Below are 18,303 nucleotides of genomic sequence, written 5' to 3' on the forward strand. Positions count from 1 at the left end.
CTGAGTTGAATAAAAAATGAAGAGGGACTCACAAGACATTCAGGGCCATTGACAGCTTCATTGTGTAACTGATCAGAGGGACAAAAAGGTGCCAAACCCTGACTGAAGAAGTGAAATCAAACAACATTGGCCGGGTTCGGTCCAGGTTGATCTGGATAAACTTTAGAGAAGATGTCGTTTGCAAGCATGTTAAACAGGTTTTGGATCCGAGCCGGCTCGACCCAGGTAGGCGTATCGCATCCATTAAGACTTGTGGTCCTCATGGCAGAGGAGTACCAGGAATATTGGTGGACCTTCATGTAGGCTCTCCATCCCCAATTGTGGATAAAATGAAGCCAAAAGAAGCAAAGCAAGAAAGATGTGGCTGCAAATTGACTTGTTTCAACAGGAGAGCAGGGATTTGATTGCACCTTTAGACTTTGTTGGTTTGGTCTGCTTTTTGCACCATCTAGTGACTGGGACAACCAATTTGTCACTTGCTTTTGTTTTTTTATGTGCCCACTACTACATAATTCTTTGGTTTGTAGCCTAACCTCTCTCTTTCTCTCTCTACGCTCTATGATTTCATTAGTTGATTAAACAAATGGTAATGAGAGATCATGTTGAGTGTCTTTCACACATAATCCAAGCTTTTTTGGCAGAGCAAGTACTCTTCGGTGATCTGAAAAATTCATATGCTTATGTGGTGAATGGTGATTATCTGGTTGAGCACAAACATCCCCAAGAAATTTCCCTGTTGTTTTATGCACTGAATTCATTGTTATTGGAAAGAGAGAGAGAGAGAGCATGGGCCACTTTCTGACTCTCTCTACCCCACACCTGCGTAAGCGCAATTTCTGCACTCTTTTTCTTTTTCAGGAATAGGACCTTCCCCTCCACCCCCTCTTGCCCCCACACATGCGTAAGCGAAACTCTCTCTCTCTCTCTCTGATGCAGATATGATCCAGAAACCTATAAGATCTTTCACTGATTCTTTAGTATTTAAAATACTTTGCATCTACAAGAGCTCCACTCATCTGGCAGAAGCAATATAATAAAAGTTGCCAACTTGACAGGAGTTCCCAACCGGATATCGTTCCTGCCAGACGCCAAACTTGAGCGTACTTTCTAGCGGATAAGGAAATCTGGAGAGTCTTACTAATAGAAGCCCTCCCAATCTGCTGCCACAATGAAAGTAAAAAACCTTGCACTGAGAATAACAAACTGAACAAAAAATTCATGGACAGTTGTTGTCATGTACCTTTGATACCATTTAATTGAACACTACATCTCTCGTCTGCTTATAAAGGGAATTAGTTTTAATAGTCACAAAACACATGCACAGACAAGCGCGCGCACACCCCATGCACTCACACATCTTAGAATTTATAATCAGAAAGATCTACCAAATTGGGTGAGGTTGCAGTGAGTTATGGTTTTAGGTGCTAGTTTTTCCTATCTATGTTCACAAAAATCTTTAAACTGAATAGGATGGCCAATAGCAGACACAATCATAATGCATAAATTCTCTCTCTCTCTCTCTCTCTCTCTCTCTCTCTCTCTCTCTCTCCATTCATTCTCAGTTTGGTCCCACATGCAGTCTAGGGTGTTGGTGAAGGACAGACAGAGGCTGGTCCTAACCTTCTGCTCTAAGATTCAAACAGGTAAGCTCTCATTGGCAGCACCCAGCACTCATAATTTCAGTACCAGGCAATGGCCCTTAAAAGCAAATGGATCCATGTCAGCCCTACTGATCTATAACAAAATGCTCCGTCTCTGCCTAGGGTACTGGCACCAGGTCAATGGCCTTCTTCAGTTAGCCAGGAACATAGAAATCCAAACCTGGATAGTTGCTAGAGTTTGCGCATTGAAAACCTTACTTCCTGCATTTTGTGTATCACTACCCAAGTCCTAATTTTCATGGCTGGATCTGGCTGGGAACTATCTAGGCTGGCAAAATGCTGGGTCTTCATTTGCTGCAGATGAGTATACCAATTAGACATACATGCTTTATGTCCAAGTCACACAAAAGGTTCAAGGAAACTGCATATCAGAGTGCTAATTGCTTCCCGTCGCCACCAAGAACAGTCAAATGGTTACAAATAAGCAAAACCCATGGTGGATCAGTTCATCTTCCATGAATCCATCTCCATGTCTCTTTTTCTTTTGTTCTGCAAACTCAAAGGGAGAAGTGAAGGATCCTCCATCCTGTGCTGTAAGTGAAGCGCATTGTCCGGTATTGAAATGGAGGATCCTTTCCAAATGGCCAAATGCCCATGAAATTATGCCTGAATAAATGTGATCTAGATAATTGCGTGATACGAATTCAGGATCACATACATCGACGCTTTCTATATGGAACACCTTATTTACAAACTGAAAGGTGGTTTTCATTGAATGGGTATGAAGGTTTCTGAACAAGACCAGTCGTCTGCACCGTCAAGCTTGAGGAACTGCAGGTAGACCTGCATGACCAGCAGACCAAGAATATCTCCTTGTAAGTCATGGTTGCCCAATTCTGGGCACCAACATTGGCCCAAAAAACAAAAGACTGAGAATCAGGAGCCGTATGCCTCCCAAAAATCAGCTTCCAGCTTTAATTGCAGCCCGCAACTTGATGAGGTTCTCAACCTGTGAACTTTGTCTTCGCTTCAGAGGGATCTAAATCAGGTCTTCGAACGTCCAACCCACACATGCACGTCGCCTGAATTCATGCAAAATCATGAGTCTCTGTTGAAAGTGCAAGATATTGAAGACTACGAAGTGGATATCGAAATTTTAAGGTATACCAACTGCTCCAACACAGACCAGATCAACTGCTCACGTACCGAATTATTTACTTTGGTGGACCTATTGGTGCAGTGTGCCAACCACAGGCTCAACCCTTGATCACCAACTGTAGAGGGCCAAGGTAGGTCCGAAGCCATAAATAGCTGGAAACAGGGATCTAGAAAAAGCTAAGCAACTGCTGCTAGCCTGCTACTGCTCACAATCACCTACCGTTCGTGCTTTAGTTGTCTCATTCTCTGTGCTTCACTTCCAGAGAACGGCGGACCAAGACAATAATTTAGACCGTAGTTACCAACGTCGTTCTGGGAAATTGCTCGGGAAGATTTTCACAAAATGTTTCCCTTCGTGGAGAAATATCAGAATTATTAGGAAATTGCAAAATATAAAACTTTTGAGAAAAGGTGCGGGAAATGTATTGTTACTTTAACAAAAAGTACAAGAAGAAAGAAAAGTAACGAGGTAAGCAGAGGAAAATCTTATGCGTAAATCGTGTAAAAGATATTTCTAAAAGAGAATCTCACATAAATTTTGCAATCATATCACGCTATTGTCATGATAACAACACACTAAATTTTTGTTAATGAGAATTTGAGAGTCTCGCAAGCACATTTTCCAGCTTTTATGGGGAATATCCAAATTGGTAATGTTATCAAGTTTTTTCAAGATATAAGAGGCGTCGGTGACCATATTTTGAATTTAATTAAGAAAAAAAGCATCTCCGGATCTTTCACACGGAGGTAGGCTTGAAGAGATTATTATGCATGTCAACCAGCAGACTCAAGCCGACAGATAAAACAGTTCCGTATATGCGTATGTGTGGGCACGGCTGTGTACATGTGAGCACACGCCATAAAACAGACTAACAACGAGGGAGCTCAAAGAGGGAGAATTTCATCAACTTTTAATTTGTCAGACACTTTGGCAAGTAGATCTTGTAGGATATTCTTCTTACTCTGAGACAAGACTGGAGATAGAGTCTCATAGAAGTGTACCGGAGTTCTCAAAAATTTGAAAGTTTCAGCAAGATGCCCTCACATAGACTTGACCAAGATCTGCACAGACGATCGTCCTGCCCAGCCTCACAGCCCGGGCTTCGCAACTACCTGTCGAAAGATCTATCAGAGCTCTTGGTGGTATACCTACATGGAGAAGTAATTGGGGAGAGTAGAACTAAAAGAACATGTCAACAGCACCTTTCATGATGACTGACATAACCATGCTGACTTCACGAAAAGGTTTCTTAGGGGTTATCGATGAACAGATCAAAACAAACTTAGTATCACGGCATTAGTTAGAACCCTCAAGCAGGAAGTTTGTAAACATAGAACAAAGCTCAGATACAAAGAAACTTTCTTCCAAATAACAAAAACACGGCTCAATGTTAACGATCAACGGAAGTGGTTGTTGGCTGACTGCAAGGTCAAAAGCTCAACAAATTTAAGAAAAAGGAAAATTTCCTTCTAATAATGAATAAGGCTCCTGGAAGGTTAACGATCAAGCAAGGTGGCTAAACGTAAGGTCACCAGTTCAACACATTTGAGCGGAGAAATCTAAAACAAGCACGAGTTAACAGCTATGGACTGAACCCAGAAGCACAAGCACTGAACTTTTAATGGGAAAAAAAAATAGCCATCATCAGAACATGTGCTATTGAACAAAGAATAAACTTAATGTCTAAAAGGGGAATCCAAATGCATTACAAAATCATCATTTTTTCCTGAGGTCGATGCCAGCTTCTTTAGCCACAGCATCTAAGCCTTTCTTCTCGATGGTCTTCAATGCTTTCGTGGACAACCTCAATTTCAAGTACCTCTTCCCAGCTTCCCACCACACTTTCTTGTACTGCAAATTTACAAACTGCAATTTCTTTGTCTTGTGATTTGAGAAGGAGACTTTATTGGCACGGTTTGCCTTTTTGCCTGTAAATGGGCATACACGACCTGAAAGAAAAGAACTAGCAGGTTAGTGACTTTACAGATTGTTTCGGATGCAGCAAACGGCTTAATGACGCATACATACATCCGTGTTTCTTCTATGCAGAAATTATCACACCTGTGCTTATACCCCAACTGATGCAGATAAAAAACACGTAACTTGAAACCGTTCTATCATTTACTCAAAAAACTGATTTCAATTGCCTCAGAATATGAAGAATCAAGAGAGACAAGGTTATGAAATTTCCATTTTACATCTTTAAACTTAATCCAGATGTAAATTTTAAAAACCTGAAAGTTCATAACAAGAATTAGATGTTTATCGACAAAAATATTCAAATCAAATTAAGAAGATAGAAATCCCAGCAGATCAACAACATTAGTTCCATGTTCTATAAATAAATACGATAATGCTAAACCCCAAGTCTGCTGGAACAACCTTACCATGCCAGTTAAGAAGGAAAATACAGTAAATAAAGTACACTATGATTCATCCTTAATCAGTCATTCCACAAGAGCATGATGTGAAATTTCAAATCACAAAAATCCAACCTCATAGATCAGTCATGAATAATGTTTCCTCTCTTACTAAAAGTGCAACCATACAATAAGATCCACAAATGCAGTCTCAGAGCAGACGAAGGGTCCACAAGGCAGATCTCAACGAAGCTCCAAAAATGTTCCTTTTTCACACTATCAGCAGACAGGATCTGAGACGTGGAAACAGCATGTAAGGAACTTCCAACTATCACAAATAATTACATATACGGTTTCAATGTGCTCAGGATTTTAAGATGGCTAATGTGCTGAGAAAAAGCTTTACTCCACTTGCTTCAATATAGCAAGAAAAGAACCTTTTACTAGGAAGACATAACAAGAAGCCGATATTTGGATTTCCTTTACTAGGTAAGATTCCATAACCACTCACAGATTTTCAGATGATAAACTGCCCTTCAGGTTAGTAGCAATCCAACAACTTTAGGATGCGGCTCATTTTGAAATCACTTTAGAGATTGTCTACAATGTTAATTGATGGGAAGATGTGCAAGTTTATCCAAAGACACCCGATCTTGACATCTTTATATATTCCCTTGGTCCCATTGATTATCATAAATATTGCCTTTTTTCAAAATATAAAACACAACATAATGGAAATAAAGAAACAGAACAACACAAAAATCAAGATATTTTAAAAATTGCCAAAATGAAAACCTCATGTTTTTCCATTTTATAAGGAAAAAATTGTTTAAACATACTTTATTTTTTTTATGCTTTTTTAATATTTGAATAATTATTTTGAATTCTGGTTAATGTTTTTACAAGAAAATCAGTAGAAAACCCATTTTTTATTAATACTATTTTTTATTTTTTGAATTCCTGAAATTTTCCCAAAAAAAATTAACTTCATCTTAAGTCTTGATAAAAGCCCAAGTCAACAACAGTATTTGTGACAATGATCCCAATATGATGCATTGCAAAATCAGCACAAGAAATGTGTGTGTGTGTCATCTTAGGGTTTCCTCGTAAAGGGTTGGTGAGTTAGCAAGGTCTAACGATGGTATCAGAGCTGGAAACCAGCAGGCCATTGCAGACGACCATTTATGGGCCTCTTCAACTAGCAACGAGATTCAAAAAGACTTCATATTTCTGCAGCTGGGATCCCAGCTGTATGGCATCCCCAGCCCTGAGTCATGGACCCAAAACCGCCCAAAGAGTATGACAAGTACATTCGTAACATTGCAAGCTTCAGTTTATGGCTTCGGTGGAAACTATTCCTCTTCCTGGGTAGGGAGAAATACCAGAAATCATGCATCCCTGAGGGAGTTGCCTTCTGGCCAAGCTGGCCCAAGGAGCAGAACCTCAACGGTGGAGTTGGAAGAAGAAATTGAGAGATTGCATCAACGCTATTGGTGGTTAAGCATGAAACCAGGGAGTGAAGGGAGCCGACTGCAGTTTCCTGGACAAAGTTGGGCACCTTCTAAGCACATGCCCACGCTGGAGACCAGAGAGCAAATAATTGACTGAATATTGAGGCAATTAGAAATTTAGAAGAACATGAGAAGAATTGGCAGAACGAAGTATGCAGCAAGAACCTTGACCAACAGTACAGCAGGTGTGGAGGAGTTGAGGAAGATGATGCGCAGAATTCAATAGAGAAGGCAAACCACAGAGTTGCTGACCATGGATTTGCTACCACAAGGCAAGACGAGGTAGGTTCTAGCAAGACGAAATGGAAACAAAAGGAGCAGGCATCAGATCATCCCTTCATTCCTGTTAGCAGATGCGAACATGGCGACATCGAAGGGTGGGGCAGAAGGTTAATAAGGCAGCCTATGAAACCCCGTCGAGGCGAGTCATAGCAGCAACAAGAGAGTATGAGGGAAACATCTTTGGCAATGGTGGAGCCTTGCCACCAACTGAAAATCTGAGCCAATGAGAAGGAGCCCTCCATCGCCACCGTAAAGACAACCGTCGCCCTCTAGACAAATCCCCCACCGGTCATTTTTATCCAGAAACATCCGACTACAAAGGCCAAGGATCAGAGCGCATTCAATTTCTGGGAAGCCCCAACATGCTTGCATCTCCAACTTATCAGAGGTCATCTGTCCACCTATCCTTTACCTCCTTGGCCAGCCTGAGGCGGAACTCTAGTCATTCTACCAGCCGAGGGAAGGCTGCTACTTCGGCTCTGGACTACGCCTCCAACAAGCTCCAACAGGGACAAAGCCTAAGGGAGGCCATAATTGACAGTGGATGTGCTAGCGGTCCACTATGGAAATCATAGTGAAGAATGATCGGTAGGTGTTCTTGATCCACATGAGTGATCTTTCCCCTGACATGATCATCCACCGGATGACAGAAATGATGATGAACATGCCCTCAACTGAACTAGAATGCTTGGAATGGGAACTGGAGTTGACAGTATATTCTTAATAACCATATGGGAGGTGTTGTGGAGGAAGAAGGTGTCAATATAGAAGCTAAACAGAAACCACAAGACATCAGCAGCAAGCAAAACCAGGCACAACATGCAGGTGGTAAAGAAGCCCCATGGTAAGGCGCTACAGAGAGAGAAGGAGACAAGGCAAATTTGGGTGAGCATCAGGTATAGGACTGCCCATTGGGCAAGTCGTGAGCCAATGATGCATAAAATAAAATTTTATAGCAGACAAGTTCCACACTTCCAGTTCCATTGCATCAGGAATAAGTCGATTGTGTTAGCTGGAACGTCCATGGCCACACCTGTGGATTATATATTGTCAACATGCAATTCTATAGTTCATATTGTCAGAAATTGGAGCGGCTACCACAATGGCTTCGTTGGTAAGAACAGGGTGTGTGCCAATTAATTGATGAAACGTTTTGCTGAAGAGTGGTGTCAGGCGTTGCTTTCTTGAAGGTTCCATCTCATTCTAGTGAACAAGTTGAAACACTTGGTGAAATGGAGTTTGTCTACCAAGATTATTCTAAGGCTCACATCAGGAAAGAAAATTGGAACCTCTTTGTGTTTTTTTACCATGTTTTACATAAGCAAAATGGAATCACCTTACCTACTGGAGGTCCATTTTACAGAAATTATGAGATTCAGCTTCTGGTAACGATGCTGCTTTCGGGAGATACACCTGAAGCGTTTTACCTGCCGATCAAGTGTTGTGGCAGATGGCAAGCAAGCCACTATGTTTTTGTCTCCATCCATCAGTGTCATGCCACTTGGGGTGCTCAAGAAATATAAAGGCTTCAATTGCAGCTATTCAAATATGACAAAATGAGAAAGCTACGGAATGAAAATTCCATGAACCAGGACACTGGCTTGCATTTATCTATGGCGCTGTCTTGTGCTAATTGTGAGGAAGCTTCTAAGCACGAGGAGCAGATTTTTAATAGTGCACTTACACTATCAGGACTGCTGTTTAGACAGGTTCTTACAGTGGCAGTCCACTTTGTTTGGCTGAAAGCAAGGAAACAATTTTCGATGTCTGCATCCATTTTCCATGCTCACACCTTGAGGACAAGGTGTCTTTCAAGGGGGGAGTATTGTTAGTAACTGGTTAGGTGATTTGGATCGGCATCCTATTTGGGCAGTCCCAATAAGGCTATAAATAGGTCTAAGGTCTAGAATGGAGGGGGTATCGCAGCTTTGAGGGTGTCTTACCTCTGGGAGGAAGAAGCCCTAATCTGGGATTAGGGTGTGTGTGTGCGTGTGTCATCTTAGGGTTTCTTTGTAAAGGGTTGGTGAGTTAGCAGGGGGCTAACAATTTCCTACCAGGAAAGAAACTAGAACTTGCCACCTCTTTCTTAAGAGGCCCAAGCTCAACCCCATTAAAAGACTAAATTCATACCCAACAACACAAGGTAAAACCCATGTCATTGGTACATAAAACAGTTATTGATGTTTTGCCTCGTGCTAGCAGGTTACATCTTCACAGACAAAGCTGATTCCAATTTAAATATCATCTAAATATGTACTTTGTATCTGTCGACTTTTGCCTCTTCCTAACAGCAACAGTCCAATTACTGCAGTAAATTAATGTGATACAATTAGTGAAAATACATGGCTGCTCCATTGGCTCCTAGATGATAAAGGTGTCCTGTTGTTGATCTCACAATGGGTGAAAACAGTTGTCATGATCTGTACCAGCAACTCATTATGACATAAAAAAAAAAGGAACTTTCCAAGCCTGGATCACTGAACAGTCCACTCCGCACAATTTCCCAAGGTTGTGTTACTAGTTACTACAGCTTGCCATGCTCTATCAACCTAAGATCATTCTACTTGTGCCTTTGACTTCTGCATTGTCTTTCACGATCTGGAAAAGCCAGATTGCATCACGGGATTCAATATCATGGTTCGGTGACCTAAATGTGTAGAAACCATGGATCCAGCATCTCAAAACATGCAAATTTTGCTTTTGTTTTTTTCCCCATGGACCCAATGAAATAAGAATAACATTTGTTTGGAAAAGTTCATTAATACTATTTCATCAAACAGCAACCAATAAAAGGTAATAGCCTGCATCTGCTTTCTGTCAAACCATTAGCACCAGTGAAATACTTGGCATAAGGTGTTAAACAGGGAAAATAACAAAGAAGAAATGGCCATTTCTGAAAATAGAGACTAAAAGATGATAAGTTGTTGAAAAAATATACTGAACCGCAAGTCTATACTCTCAATTTCAAGGAATTAAAGATAATTAAGAACAGAAAGAATGAACCCAAAAGACCAGAAACAATGAACCAGATGAATTCAAACTAAAGAACATCAGAATCAGCCGCAGAACGTCCACACTCTAGAAGCAAAAGGCCTTATTGAACGAAACATGTACATCTATGTGCACCCTCTCTTTAATTCTTCTCATTCAGCAAAATCTTAAGCCATATGGGGAAATAGTGTTACACTACACCCCTTCATGTAGTAAATACCGCAACATAAGTGTAAGAGAATATCAAGTGAGCCTAGAAAACTGATGCCATAACCACCATGCCATCAACATGCAGAAGAGAAAAGAAAGAAAAAACAAGAACTGATGTCTCTCTGCTCCCAACAAACTAACACGCTTTTCGTCCAGTGCACTCTCACTAACCCAGAAAATTAAGTAATTTACCAAATTTATTCAGTTTTCAGGACTTTAAATGGTTCAATCAGACAGTCCGTAATTCCATTGAAGGAGGAGAAGAAACAAGAACAGAAATGACATCATATACACAATAAATGGCAACACCAAGAAACAGAAAGAGGGAGAGAGACAGCATACGGGCAACGATGGGCAGGCAAGTTGCAGCAGAGGATAGAGAAGAAATGGGGAGAGCACGACAGGGCGCGGAAGAAATCTTGATGCCTCTGAATTGTGAGCACAGAGAACCCAACTGACAGGAAGAAGACCTGGAGCTGGTGGAGGTGGCAGTGGCGAAGAGGGAGGGAGGAGAGAACACGGCAGAGGCTGCCATGGCTACCAAAAGGATAGTCTTGGCGCTTCGGTTGTTCGCCTCTTACCATTCCTTTTTAGCGAAGCAGATAGCGCTCCCGAATGACTTGTCGGTGCATCCTCATCTCAGCCGTTGATCTTCGCCAATCTAATGATAGGCCTTCGGTGATCTGCCCCCTTTCATCCGAAGGCATTGAATCTGGGCCCTCCATTCTTGGTTCTCAAGAAAGTAAATGCTTCTACCTTGATGGTAAGCTCTTTTTTTTTTTTTCCCTACTTCCAGTATATCGACAAGTTCTACGGACAACTTCTCCAGAGCAAAAAAAAGGTGGAGGGTCATACAAGCAGCATTTGTTTTCACCACTTGCTTTTTACAAATAGACAGAGTCAGCCATAGAGAAGTTGTCTAGTGATGTTCTTTTACTCATGATTGATTGTGTCGTGTTTGAGCTAATTGAGTGGAAAAGAACATGTTAGACATTCTGTCGCACCTTCAAAAGTAAGACAAAATGACCCTTTTTCGTGAGGCATAGTCCAAGCCCCAAAGTATTTGGCTGGCCTGCGAAGTTTTCTTCACGGTTTTATCTCCTTTTTTGGAAGTGAAAAAAAAAAAAAAAGAGTTCTAAGACCAATGTAATGTCCCTCTGCATAACTTGATAAGAATGTCCTTAACTTGTGTTTGCCAATTTAAAGAAATCGACAAAGCTTTGTACAGTTAGGCAAGTGATTGATTTGATTGTTTCATATTGAAACAATCACGAATTGGACCAACCCCAAATTATACTATAGAAAGGAAAACAAGGAATACCTTGGACGAGTAAAATTTGTAAATGAGCATACTATGTTGCGTTTCTACAAAATACAATCACGAAACCAATAATCTTTAGTCAATGAAATTTAAAAGCTCCAAGCCTAGGCAACTAAGTGCATTTGATGGCCGCAATGGATTTGAAATTGAATTCGGGGTGAGCAGAGCTATTAGTTTGACCGCCCAAGTGAGAGCCGAAGTCCCACACTTCTCTCTACGAAAATGAATTTATCTACGAAGTTGTCATTGCTGGCTCTATGTTTGTTTAGATAGATGGATGTGCCTTTCTTTCATGGCCATTCTTGTTAGCTCATTTGTGTGTGTTCGAGGGTCGAACACTCCATACCAAGTTCACCCTTGGGGCAAAATGGTAAAACTTCTTTTTGTTTTTGCATTTTATTTTTGTGGTGGGCTTCCCTTTTATATTTTTAGGAGGGTATTTATGTCATTTCAGACACCCAGGAGCCAAACATACAACCATCTTGGCATTCTTGTCAGTCTTTTGGATCATTTGTAACGTATCTTCCTCTACCAGTTGTTCTTTTTGCTCCTGGAGCTTGTCCCTCTTTCTGCGTGAAGAGCTTGAGCACAACCTTTTGTTATTTCCAAGTAGTCTCGAATTCATTGACACCGGTTCATATTCTTGACTTATCCAGCCCTTCAGTGAACTTCATCAAAGTCTTCGTTTCGACATTTCATGCTTCAAATGTGGTTTTCTTAGAATGCATTGGAAATGAATTTGATATCAAACATGCTTTCCTCCACCATCAAATTTTGATGTTATGAGCTGTTCAGTTTTATTTTATTATAGAAGTACGATTAAGTTCAAAAAATATTTAACCGAATATGTGTTTCCCAACCAAATGCATGTTTCTCATCAACTTAAACTTATTCCTGAGGCTATCTATAAGGTTAGATTGCAAAAGACACCTTAATTATTACATTTAAGCAGTCTGGTTTTTGTCTGTGACCTATTGGCTTGGGACCTAGCCCTCTACCTTCGTAACTCGGAGCTTAACCTGCCCCGTTTGTTACGGAACCAAGGAAGAGCTCTGTTCAAGCCATGATAACCTTAAAGAGTATGCTGGGCCAACTCAGCGTATAGAAATTTCAAAGTAGTACGAGAACCCTTTAAAAGCTATTTGGCAATCTAATGAATCCATACAGATTCATTCATCACTTTGTTACATTATTCTATGAATCAGCTCTAGCTTTCACTAGACAGTAACAATGTGTTACTGTTGAACATGGGGCTGCTCAGATCAAGGCCACGGGTTGTTTTGTGAAGCATGCCATATCAACAGTAAACAAGAAAAAAAAAAATCACGCCCAGGAGAATATCAATGTGTAAGTACAAACTTATATTGCTAAATGAGTAAGCATCAAAAGCTGCACATTTATGATGTACATTTCACATCCGGCAGAATTACTCGATAAGGCGCAGATGCTTTTCTCTCTCGCTTGTAGAAATGAAAGGTTAAACGGAGCAGATTTGGTACGGAGGACTTGTCATTTCTGGTCATACCAAATTTGAATTGACCGATTACTTTCTGCGAGCCGTTCCACATTCCAGTGCTTAAACGGCAAACTGTATGAGATACGCATTTGGACGGCGGTAACAAGCAGAGACGGGTAAATGTTATGAGCAGGGGACCTTTGCAGCAGGACATAGAACTCATAACAAGCATTGTATTTGAAGAGAAGATACCACTTAAAGTTACTGCATTTTGTTCCATTGCCTAGAACAGGAAAAAACTCGACAACCGGTAGGCAATCTACTGTCCAACAATGCAAGAATGAAGAAAAAATAGAGAAAGAAAATTAAGATTTTTATTGGAAGAGTACAAGGAAGCCCTTCACAGGGTTTGTATGCTGCGCCGGCCTTCAACATCTGAATTCATGTGCGGAACTTTTATCAAATGTAAAATAAACACAGCTTCAAAGTGCTCTCTATTGTTTAACAAACAAAGACAAAAATTCAGATCTGAGAGGATCTATATTTACATGAAAGCTTCTGGTGCGTAGATGCTCGGCAGTGGTAGGCAATCCCATCCCATATGAGGTCTATCGGGGATTTTGTAACCTCCGCTGCTCATAATCAGGATCGTCGGTCGGCAACTGATATCGGCACACAGGACAAGTGCTTCGAATGCTCAGCCATGGCAAAATGCAGCTGCTATGATAGCAATGGGAACAAGGAAGTTGCTTCACCAACTCCTCTCTTGAAACTTCATCCTTACAAACAGCACAAACACTTCTTGAGCCGTCGGGATTTTCCACCATTAAAGAGACAGAGGGCAATCTAGCCACGAAACATTTCGACGCCGGTTGAATTCCTCTTGGCAAACTATCATTGTTCGTGAACTGCCCAGCCAAAATCTCAAATACCTCAGCGGGCAAAAAATCCTCACTCCCACGAATTTGAATCGGTGCTCCATGGTCTTCGACATCATAATCGCTGGTTCCCAAGTTGTTTACCTCAACAAGAAGCGCCCAATCTAGATTCTCCGTCGTCTCCAACGTATCGTTGCCATTGGCGACATTAGCTTCAGTATCTGTAACTTCTATTCCACTTGATTCATGCAAGTCCAATACTTCAGGGAGGACCCTGTGTACTAAAACATCATCGGATGTACTCTCACCATATACAGAATTGAATTGCGGAGAGACCTCCATCATATCCACGCCGTTATCGACTTCCTCCCACTCATAATCTTCATCCGAATCGCTCTGATCACAGAAGTGGAGACAATCCCAGCACAGTTGATAATCTATATCATGAGCCGAGGCATCTGATTCAGACGGATGATCTGCCTCCAAATTAGATCTCCTTCCAACAATTGGAGAGCCATCCTCTTGAGGATCTAGGAATTCTTCATCAGAATCAGTTTCCAACCCGACAACGCCAAAACATTCACTTCCCCTATTAGGATCATCATTCATGTAGGAATTACCATAAATATCAACCAAATCCGCAGCTTCGGTGCCGGCAATCGACGTTGAGGCTTCAAGAGAACCTGATTGAGCGCCCAGCATCATCGAAGAGTCACCAGATTCAACCACCGAACCACTGGAGACGGAATTCTGCGCCAAAACCACAGGGCGGTCGACACCCAATTCTTCCTCCACCATCCATACATCATCAACAGGAGGATTTTCGTGACTTCCGGGACTACCACCAACATGGCCCACATAATGTTCCTGACAATTTTGCGCCCAGAAGCATCCCCAATCCCCGTCATCAAACCCTAACCCTAGCCCGAGATAATAAGAACCCAAATCATATTCTCCCCCACAATCGACACTCGAAAGGCTTCCCACGGAAGAATCCGTCCTGGAACCAAATTGACCACTCGACGAATGGTCGGAAATACCGAGATGGAGGTCTACCTGGTGGAGATGCCGGGCGCTCGAAGGCTCCTCAGTCGAATTCTGAACTACAGAGCAGTCCAGGGTTAGGCTTTTTTCAGGACTGCCGGGCAGGTCGTTGCCGGAAAACGGAGACTCGGGTTCCCCACCTTCGGAAGGACGGTTCTTTGCATCATAGCTGAACGCGAACTGGACAGAGAGATCAACGGCTCCATCTTCTTCGTGATCCTCCTCGTCATCATCTAAAAGAAAGTGGAGATGTTGGATCTCGGAGAATTCCGTCATCGCGTACAGACTGAACCAAGAGCGAGAGAGAAGGGGGGAGGAAGAAGGGAGAGGGAACGAAGCCAATGGAAGAAAGAAGCGAGCCAGTTTATCTAAGGAAAAAAGAGCAGACATAATTTCAAAATTTCAGCTACTAAAGTAATTTCGCCTTTAATCTACAAACCCCTCAAACATTTCAAATTAACAAACTGGTCCACTTATTTTTATGAAAACTTACGCATGTCGCATACCAAATTTTTTTTTTTTCACAGAACATGCTTCAGGATCTATTACAATCTAAAAGAAGGTAGTGAGGTTGTGACTACGATAGTAAGTTTTGACTATAAAACCTTTTTAAAGTGGATCACTTTGCCGTCTAATACATTGTAATTCCTTGGTGAGCATATCTTGAACTAAACCTTAGTCAATTGATAGGTTGAACTTTGTAAAATCAAATATAGCAACAATATGAAAAAAGATTGGGACCTTGACCGAAATTTTATTTTGGAAAAGGACTAAATTATTGATTTTTCAAATACAAAAAGTTTGAGTATATCAGACTCACTTTCACACTTTTGTCACCTATCTCGCAAACTTTTTTGTAAAGGGTGAAGGCCCACAGTTAAGAGGACGAAAGAGAGGTGAATGGAACACAAAAAATGCAAAGGAATGCCTTAATATTTAAGGAAAAGGCTCTTTCTGGATAGCTTCTCGTTATTTAAGAAAAAAAGTAGAAAAGAAGGAACTGGCCTTTAGCTCTCTACCTCTCCAATTAGAAGAGAGCGAATGTCATCACATGCAAAGGCTCCTGATCTCTTGCCTAAAAAATAAACCTGTCGGTGAAAATATGTGAAATTTTGAAAAAAAAGTGTTCTTTTGGAAAGATTTCAATTAAAGCACCGCTTCTCTTTAGTAATGCACAGGTGAAAGTGTTTTTGGAAAGTCTTTTTCTAAATCATAAAAAAAAATTGCATGGGTATTGAATTTTTTATAAGATCTGTTAAAAAAAAAAAAACTCAATATGGCGATGATGTAAAAGATTGAACCTTCAAAATTGAGAAATGTGTGTTCAATTCTTTTTTGCTGTTTACCATCGATGCAAGTTGCAAGGTAACTTCACTCATTTGCTTTGCTTTGTCTGCTTAGTTTTTTGAATTTCAAGATCTCCCACCTACCATTTTTTTTTTCACCCTTCAGCGTTAAACTTTTCGAATCTTATGAAATCATAAACAGGGATAGTGAAAATGAAATTTTTGATTTTTTAAAATTTTTTCTTAAGGAGGTTTTATGTCAATAAATTTTTTAATAACAAATCTTATTACTTAAAGAAAAGGTTTATTTTTTACTCAACTACAACAGTTAGTAAAAAGTAGCCTATCAGTCACATAATCAAGTTATTAAACTAATATATGTAAGATGAAAGCTTTTTTTTTTTTTTTTTCTGGTTTCTCTCTTCAGATATTTGACTTAGAGAACAAAAGAGCAAAGGAATGTTTGTTAAGCTTCAGCCTACCTATGCAACTTACTCAAACGGCATTTCCTTGCTTTCAAGAAAGAGTAAGGTGGGGAACAGAACTCTCTCCAATGCCGCTGCATTAGGAGTGTGCAGTTATATTTTATAATTGAAGTTCTCACTAGAGTTCATGTGGTTTGGAGAGGCGTGGCATGCAGACACTACTCTTCTAAACTGTAAACGGTAGATGCGCAACACTCTAGTTGATAACATACCACTCTCCACTCAAGTCTCGAAGCAGCTAAAAATTACATATTTTGAAAAAAACAAGAAGAGTTTTGACCTCTTGAGGTATCTCCCCACTAGGGTTCATATAAATTTTGTAGTTTAAAACCTAGAAATCTATTATTAAATAGGTTTATATAAACACATGAGTTCATTTTTCTATAAATTTTAAATCTTATTTCGTATAACCTTATTTACAGTTTACGATAAGCTAATAAGTTTTGAACAATGGAGAAATCACATCATATGGGGAAAATTTAGGAAACAACTTAAAATGCCAGGCCCCCTTCCAAATAATTTAAAATGCCATATAAATTTGAGGACGCAATAAAATAGAAATAAAAACAAAAAATAAAAATAAAAATGCTACGGGATAGTTTCTTCTTCTGTTGATTTTTACGCAAGCTGGAATTTTGAGGAAAACTTTCAAAGAGCCACTTTTGGAAGAAAAATATGAAAATAAAACAACAACTTACGAAGTTAAACCTCTTAACCAAAATCGTATGTTTGTTTCTTCCTTTTGAAAAAATAAAATTGACTAATTTATAAATTACTCATCCACTTGATTTTTTTTTTTTTTTTCATTCATGTATCTTTGAACAAGCCAAAACTTAGGTTACCTCTTGTGCTAAGGGTCTGAGTAGGAGATTTTTCAAAAAGTTGTAATTCATGGTAAATGATTAAACTATCTTATCTTTTTTTTCTCTCAATGGTCCATGTAAAAGAATATTAAGAACCAAGATAGTTCTTCTCTGTGGCTTATTCGTAATGACTATGACTTATGATAGAAGTCCAAATATTAAAAATTGTAAGATTAAAAGAAAAGTAAAAGAAAATGATGAGTAATCACATTTTACAAAATTGAGTTTATTTAAAAGTCTCGAATTCGTTAGCTAAAAAGTGACTTATACATTAATTATTTTCAAATTTATAAAGTTTGGACATTTTCTGCACATTTTCACAGTTGAATTTAGAAAAAATGAGCTTCGGTAGATGGGAACACAAAAGCTCTCTTTAGACCGCGTGTGTGAGGATGAACATCGGCACTCGATACCCGACTGAGGCTTCGGGCTTTAAAATTGGAGCCTTGAGCTGACCCGAACCCGAAAATCATATATTATTACGATTAAATGTATATTAAAAATTTATTTATATATATATATAATATTAAAAATGTATTTAAATCTTATCGAGTCCGGTTTCGGAGTGAAGCTGCAATCACGAAATTCGATGGTGCAGTTGATATACTTAAAAATAGACTAAACCTGTTCAATATGGGATGATCTTGCCTTTTATTTTGAATTATTAATTATACAATAATATTTAATACTAAAAATATATAAATAAGCACAAAAAAGCTTCTCTTTGTTTTCTAGTCAACGTCGAGTTTAAAAAGCCAGGAAAATCGAGACATCCTATATGTATTTTTTTTATAAATTCACATTCTTTTAAATATTATAGAGAAAACGAAAAAGTTGAAAACGAAAGAAACCGGGC

The 18,303-nt window shown here is 39.8% G+C and overlaps 2 protein-coding genes across 4 annotated transcripts; both read right to left on the reverse strand.

Moving 5' to 3' along the window:
- Positions 1-3,640: 3,640 nt before the first annotated feature.
- LOC116259024 (uncharacterized) lies at positions 3,641-10,692 on the reverse strand. 3 transcript variants are annotated; one of them, XM_050079217.1, is made up of 3 exons: positions 10,457-10,692; positions 4,470-4,709; positions 3,641-3,868 (listed from the first exon to the last, which is right to left on the reverse strand). In XM_050079217.1, the coding sequence occupies exons 1-2, from the start codon at positions 10,647-10,649 to the stop codon at positions 4,477-4,479; spliced, it is 426 nt and encodes a 141-aa protein (XP_049935174.1). In that variant the 5' UTR covers positions 10,650-10,692; the 3' UTR covers positions 3,641-3,868; positions 4,470-4,476. The 3 variants fall into 3 exon arrangements, with proteins under 3 accessions (XP_049935174.1, XP_031492478.1, XP_031492477.1); XM_031636618.2 differs by having other exon boundaries at positions 3,641-3,872; XM_031636617.2 differs by lacking the exon at positions 3,641-3,868 and having other exon boundaries at positions 4,351-4,709.
- A 2,553-nt stretch (positions 10,693-13,245) lies between these two features.
- Positions 13,246-15,170, reverse strand: LOC116259742 (uncharacterized). The gene has a single exon (XM_031637664.2). It carries the CDS (start codon positions 15,087-15,089, stop codon positions 13,500-13,502), a length of 1,590 nt encoding a protein of 529 aa, XP_031493524.1. The 5' UTR covers positions 15,090-15,170; the 3' UTR covers positions 13,246-13,499.
- Positions 15,171-18,303: the final 3,133 nt, after the last annotated feature.

This window comes from Nymphaea colorata, chromosome 8 (genome assembly GCF_008831285.2).
Source record: "Nymphaea colorata isolate Beijing-Zhang1983 chromosome 8, ASM883128v2, whole genome shotgun sequence".
Classification (NCBI taxonomy): domain Eukaryota; kingdom Viridiplantae; phylum Streptophyta; class Magnoliopsida; order Nymphaeales; family Nymphaeaceae; genus Nymphaea; species Nymphaea colorata.

What these genes read in the sequence shown, in the direction of transcription:
- LOC116259024 (XM_050079217.1), bottom strand. Translation starts at nt 10,649, where the DNA reads ATGGCAGCCTCTGCCGTGTTCTCTCCTCCCTCCCTCTTCGCCACTGCC. An exon ending in TTGCCTGCCCATCGTTGCCC is followed by an intron (nt 4,710 to 10,456) that starts GTATGCTGTCTC and finishes CTTTTCTTTCAG; the next exon opens with GTCGTGTATGCCCATTTACA.
- LOC116259742 (XM_031637664.2), bottom strand. Translation starts at nt 15,089, where the DNA reads ATGACGGAATTCTCCGAGATCCAACATCTCCACTTTCTTTTAGATGAT.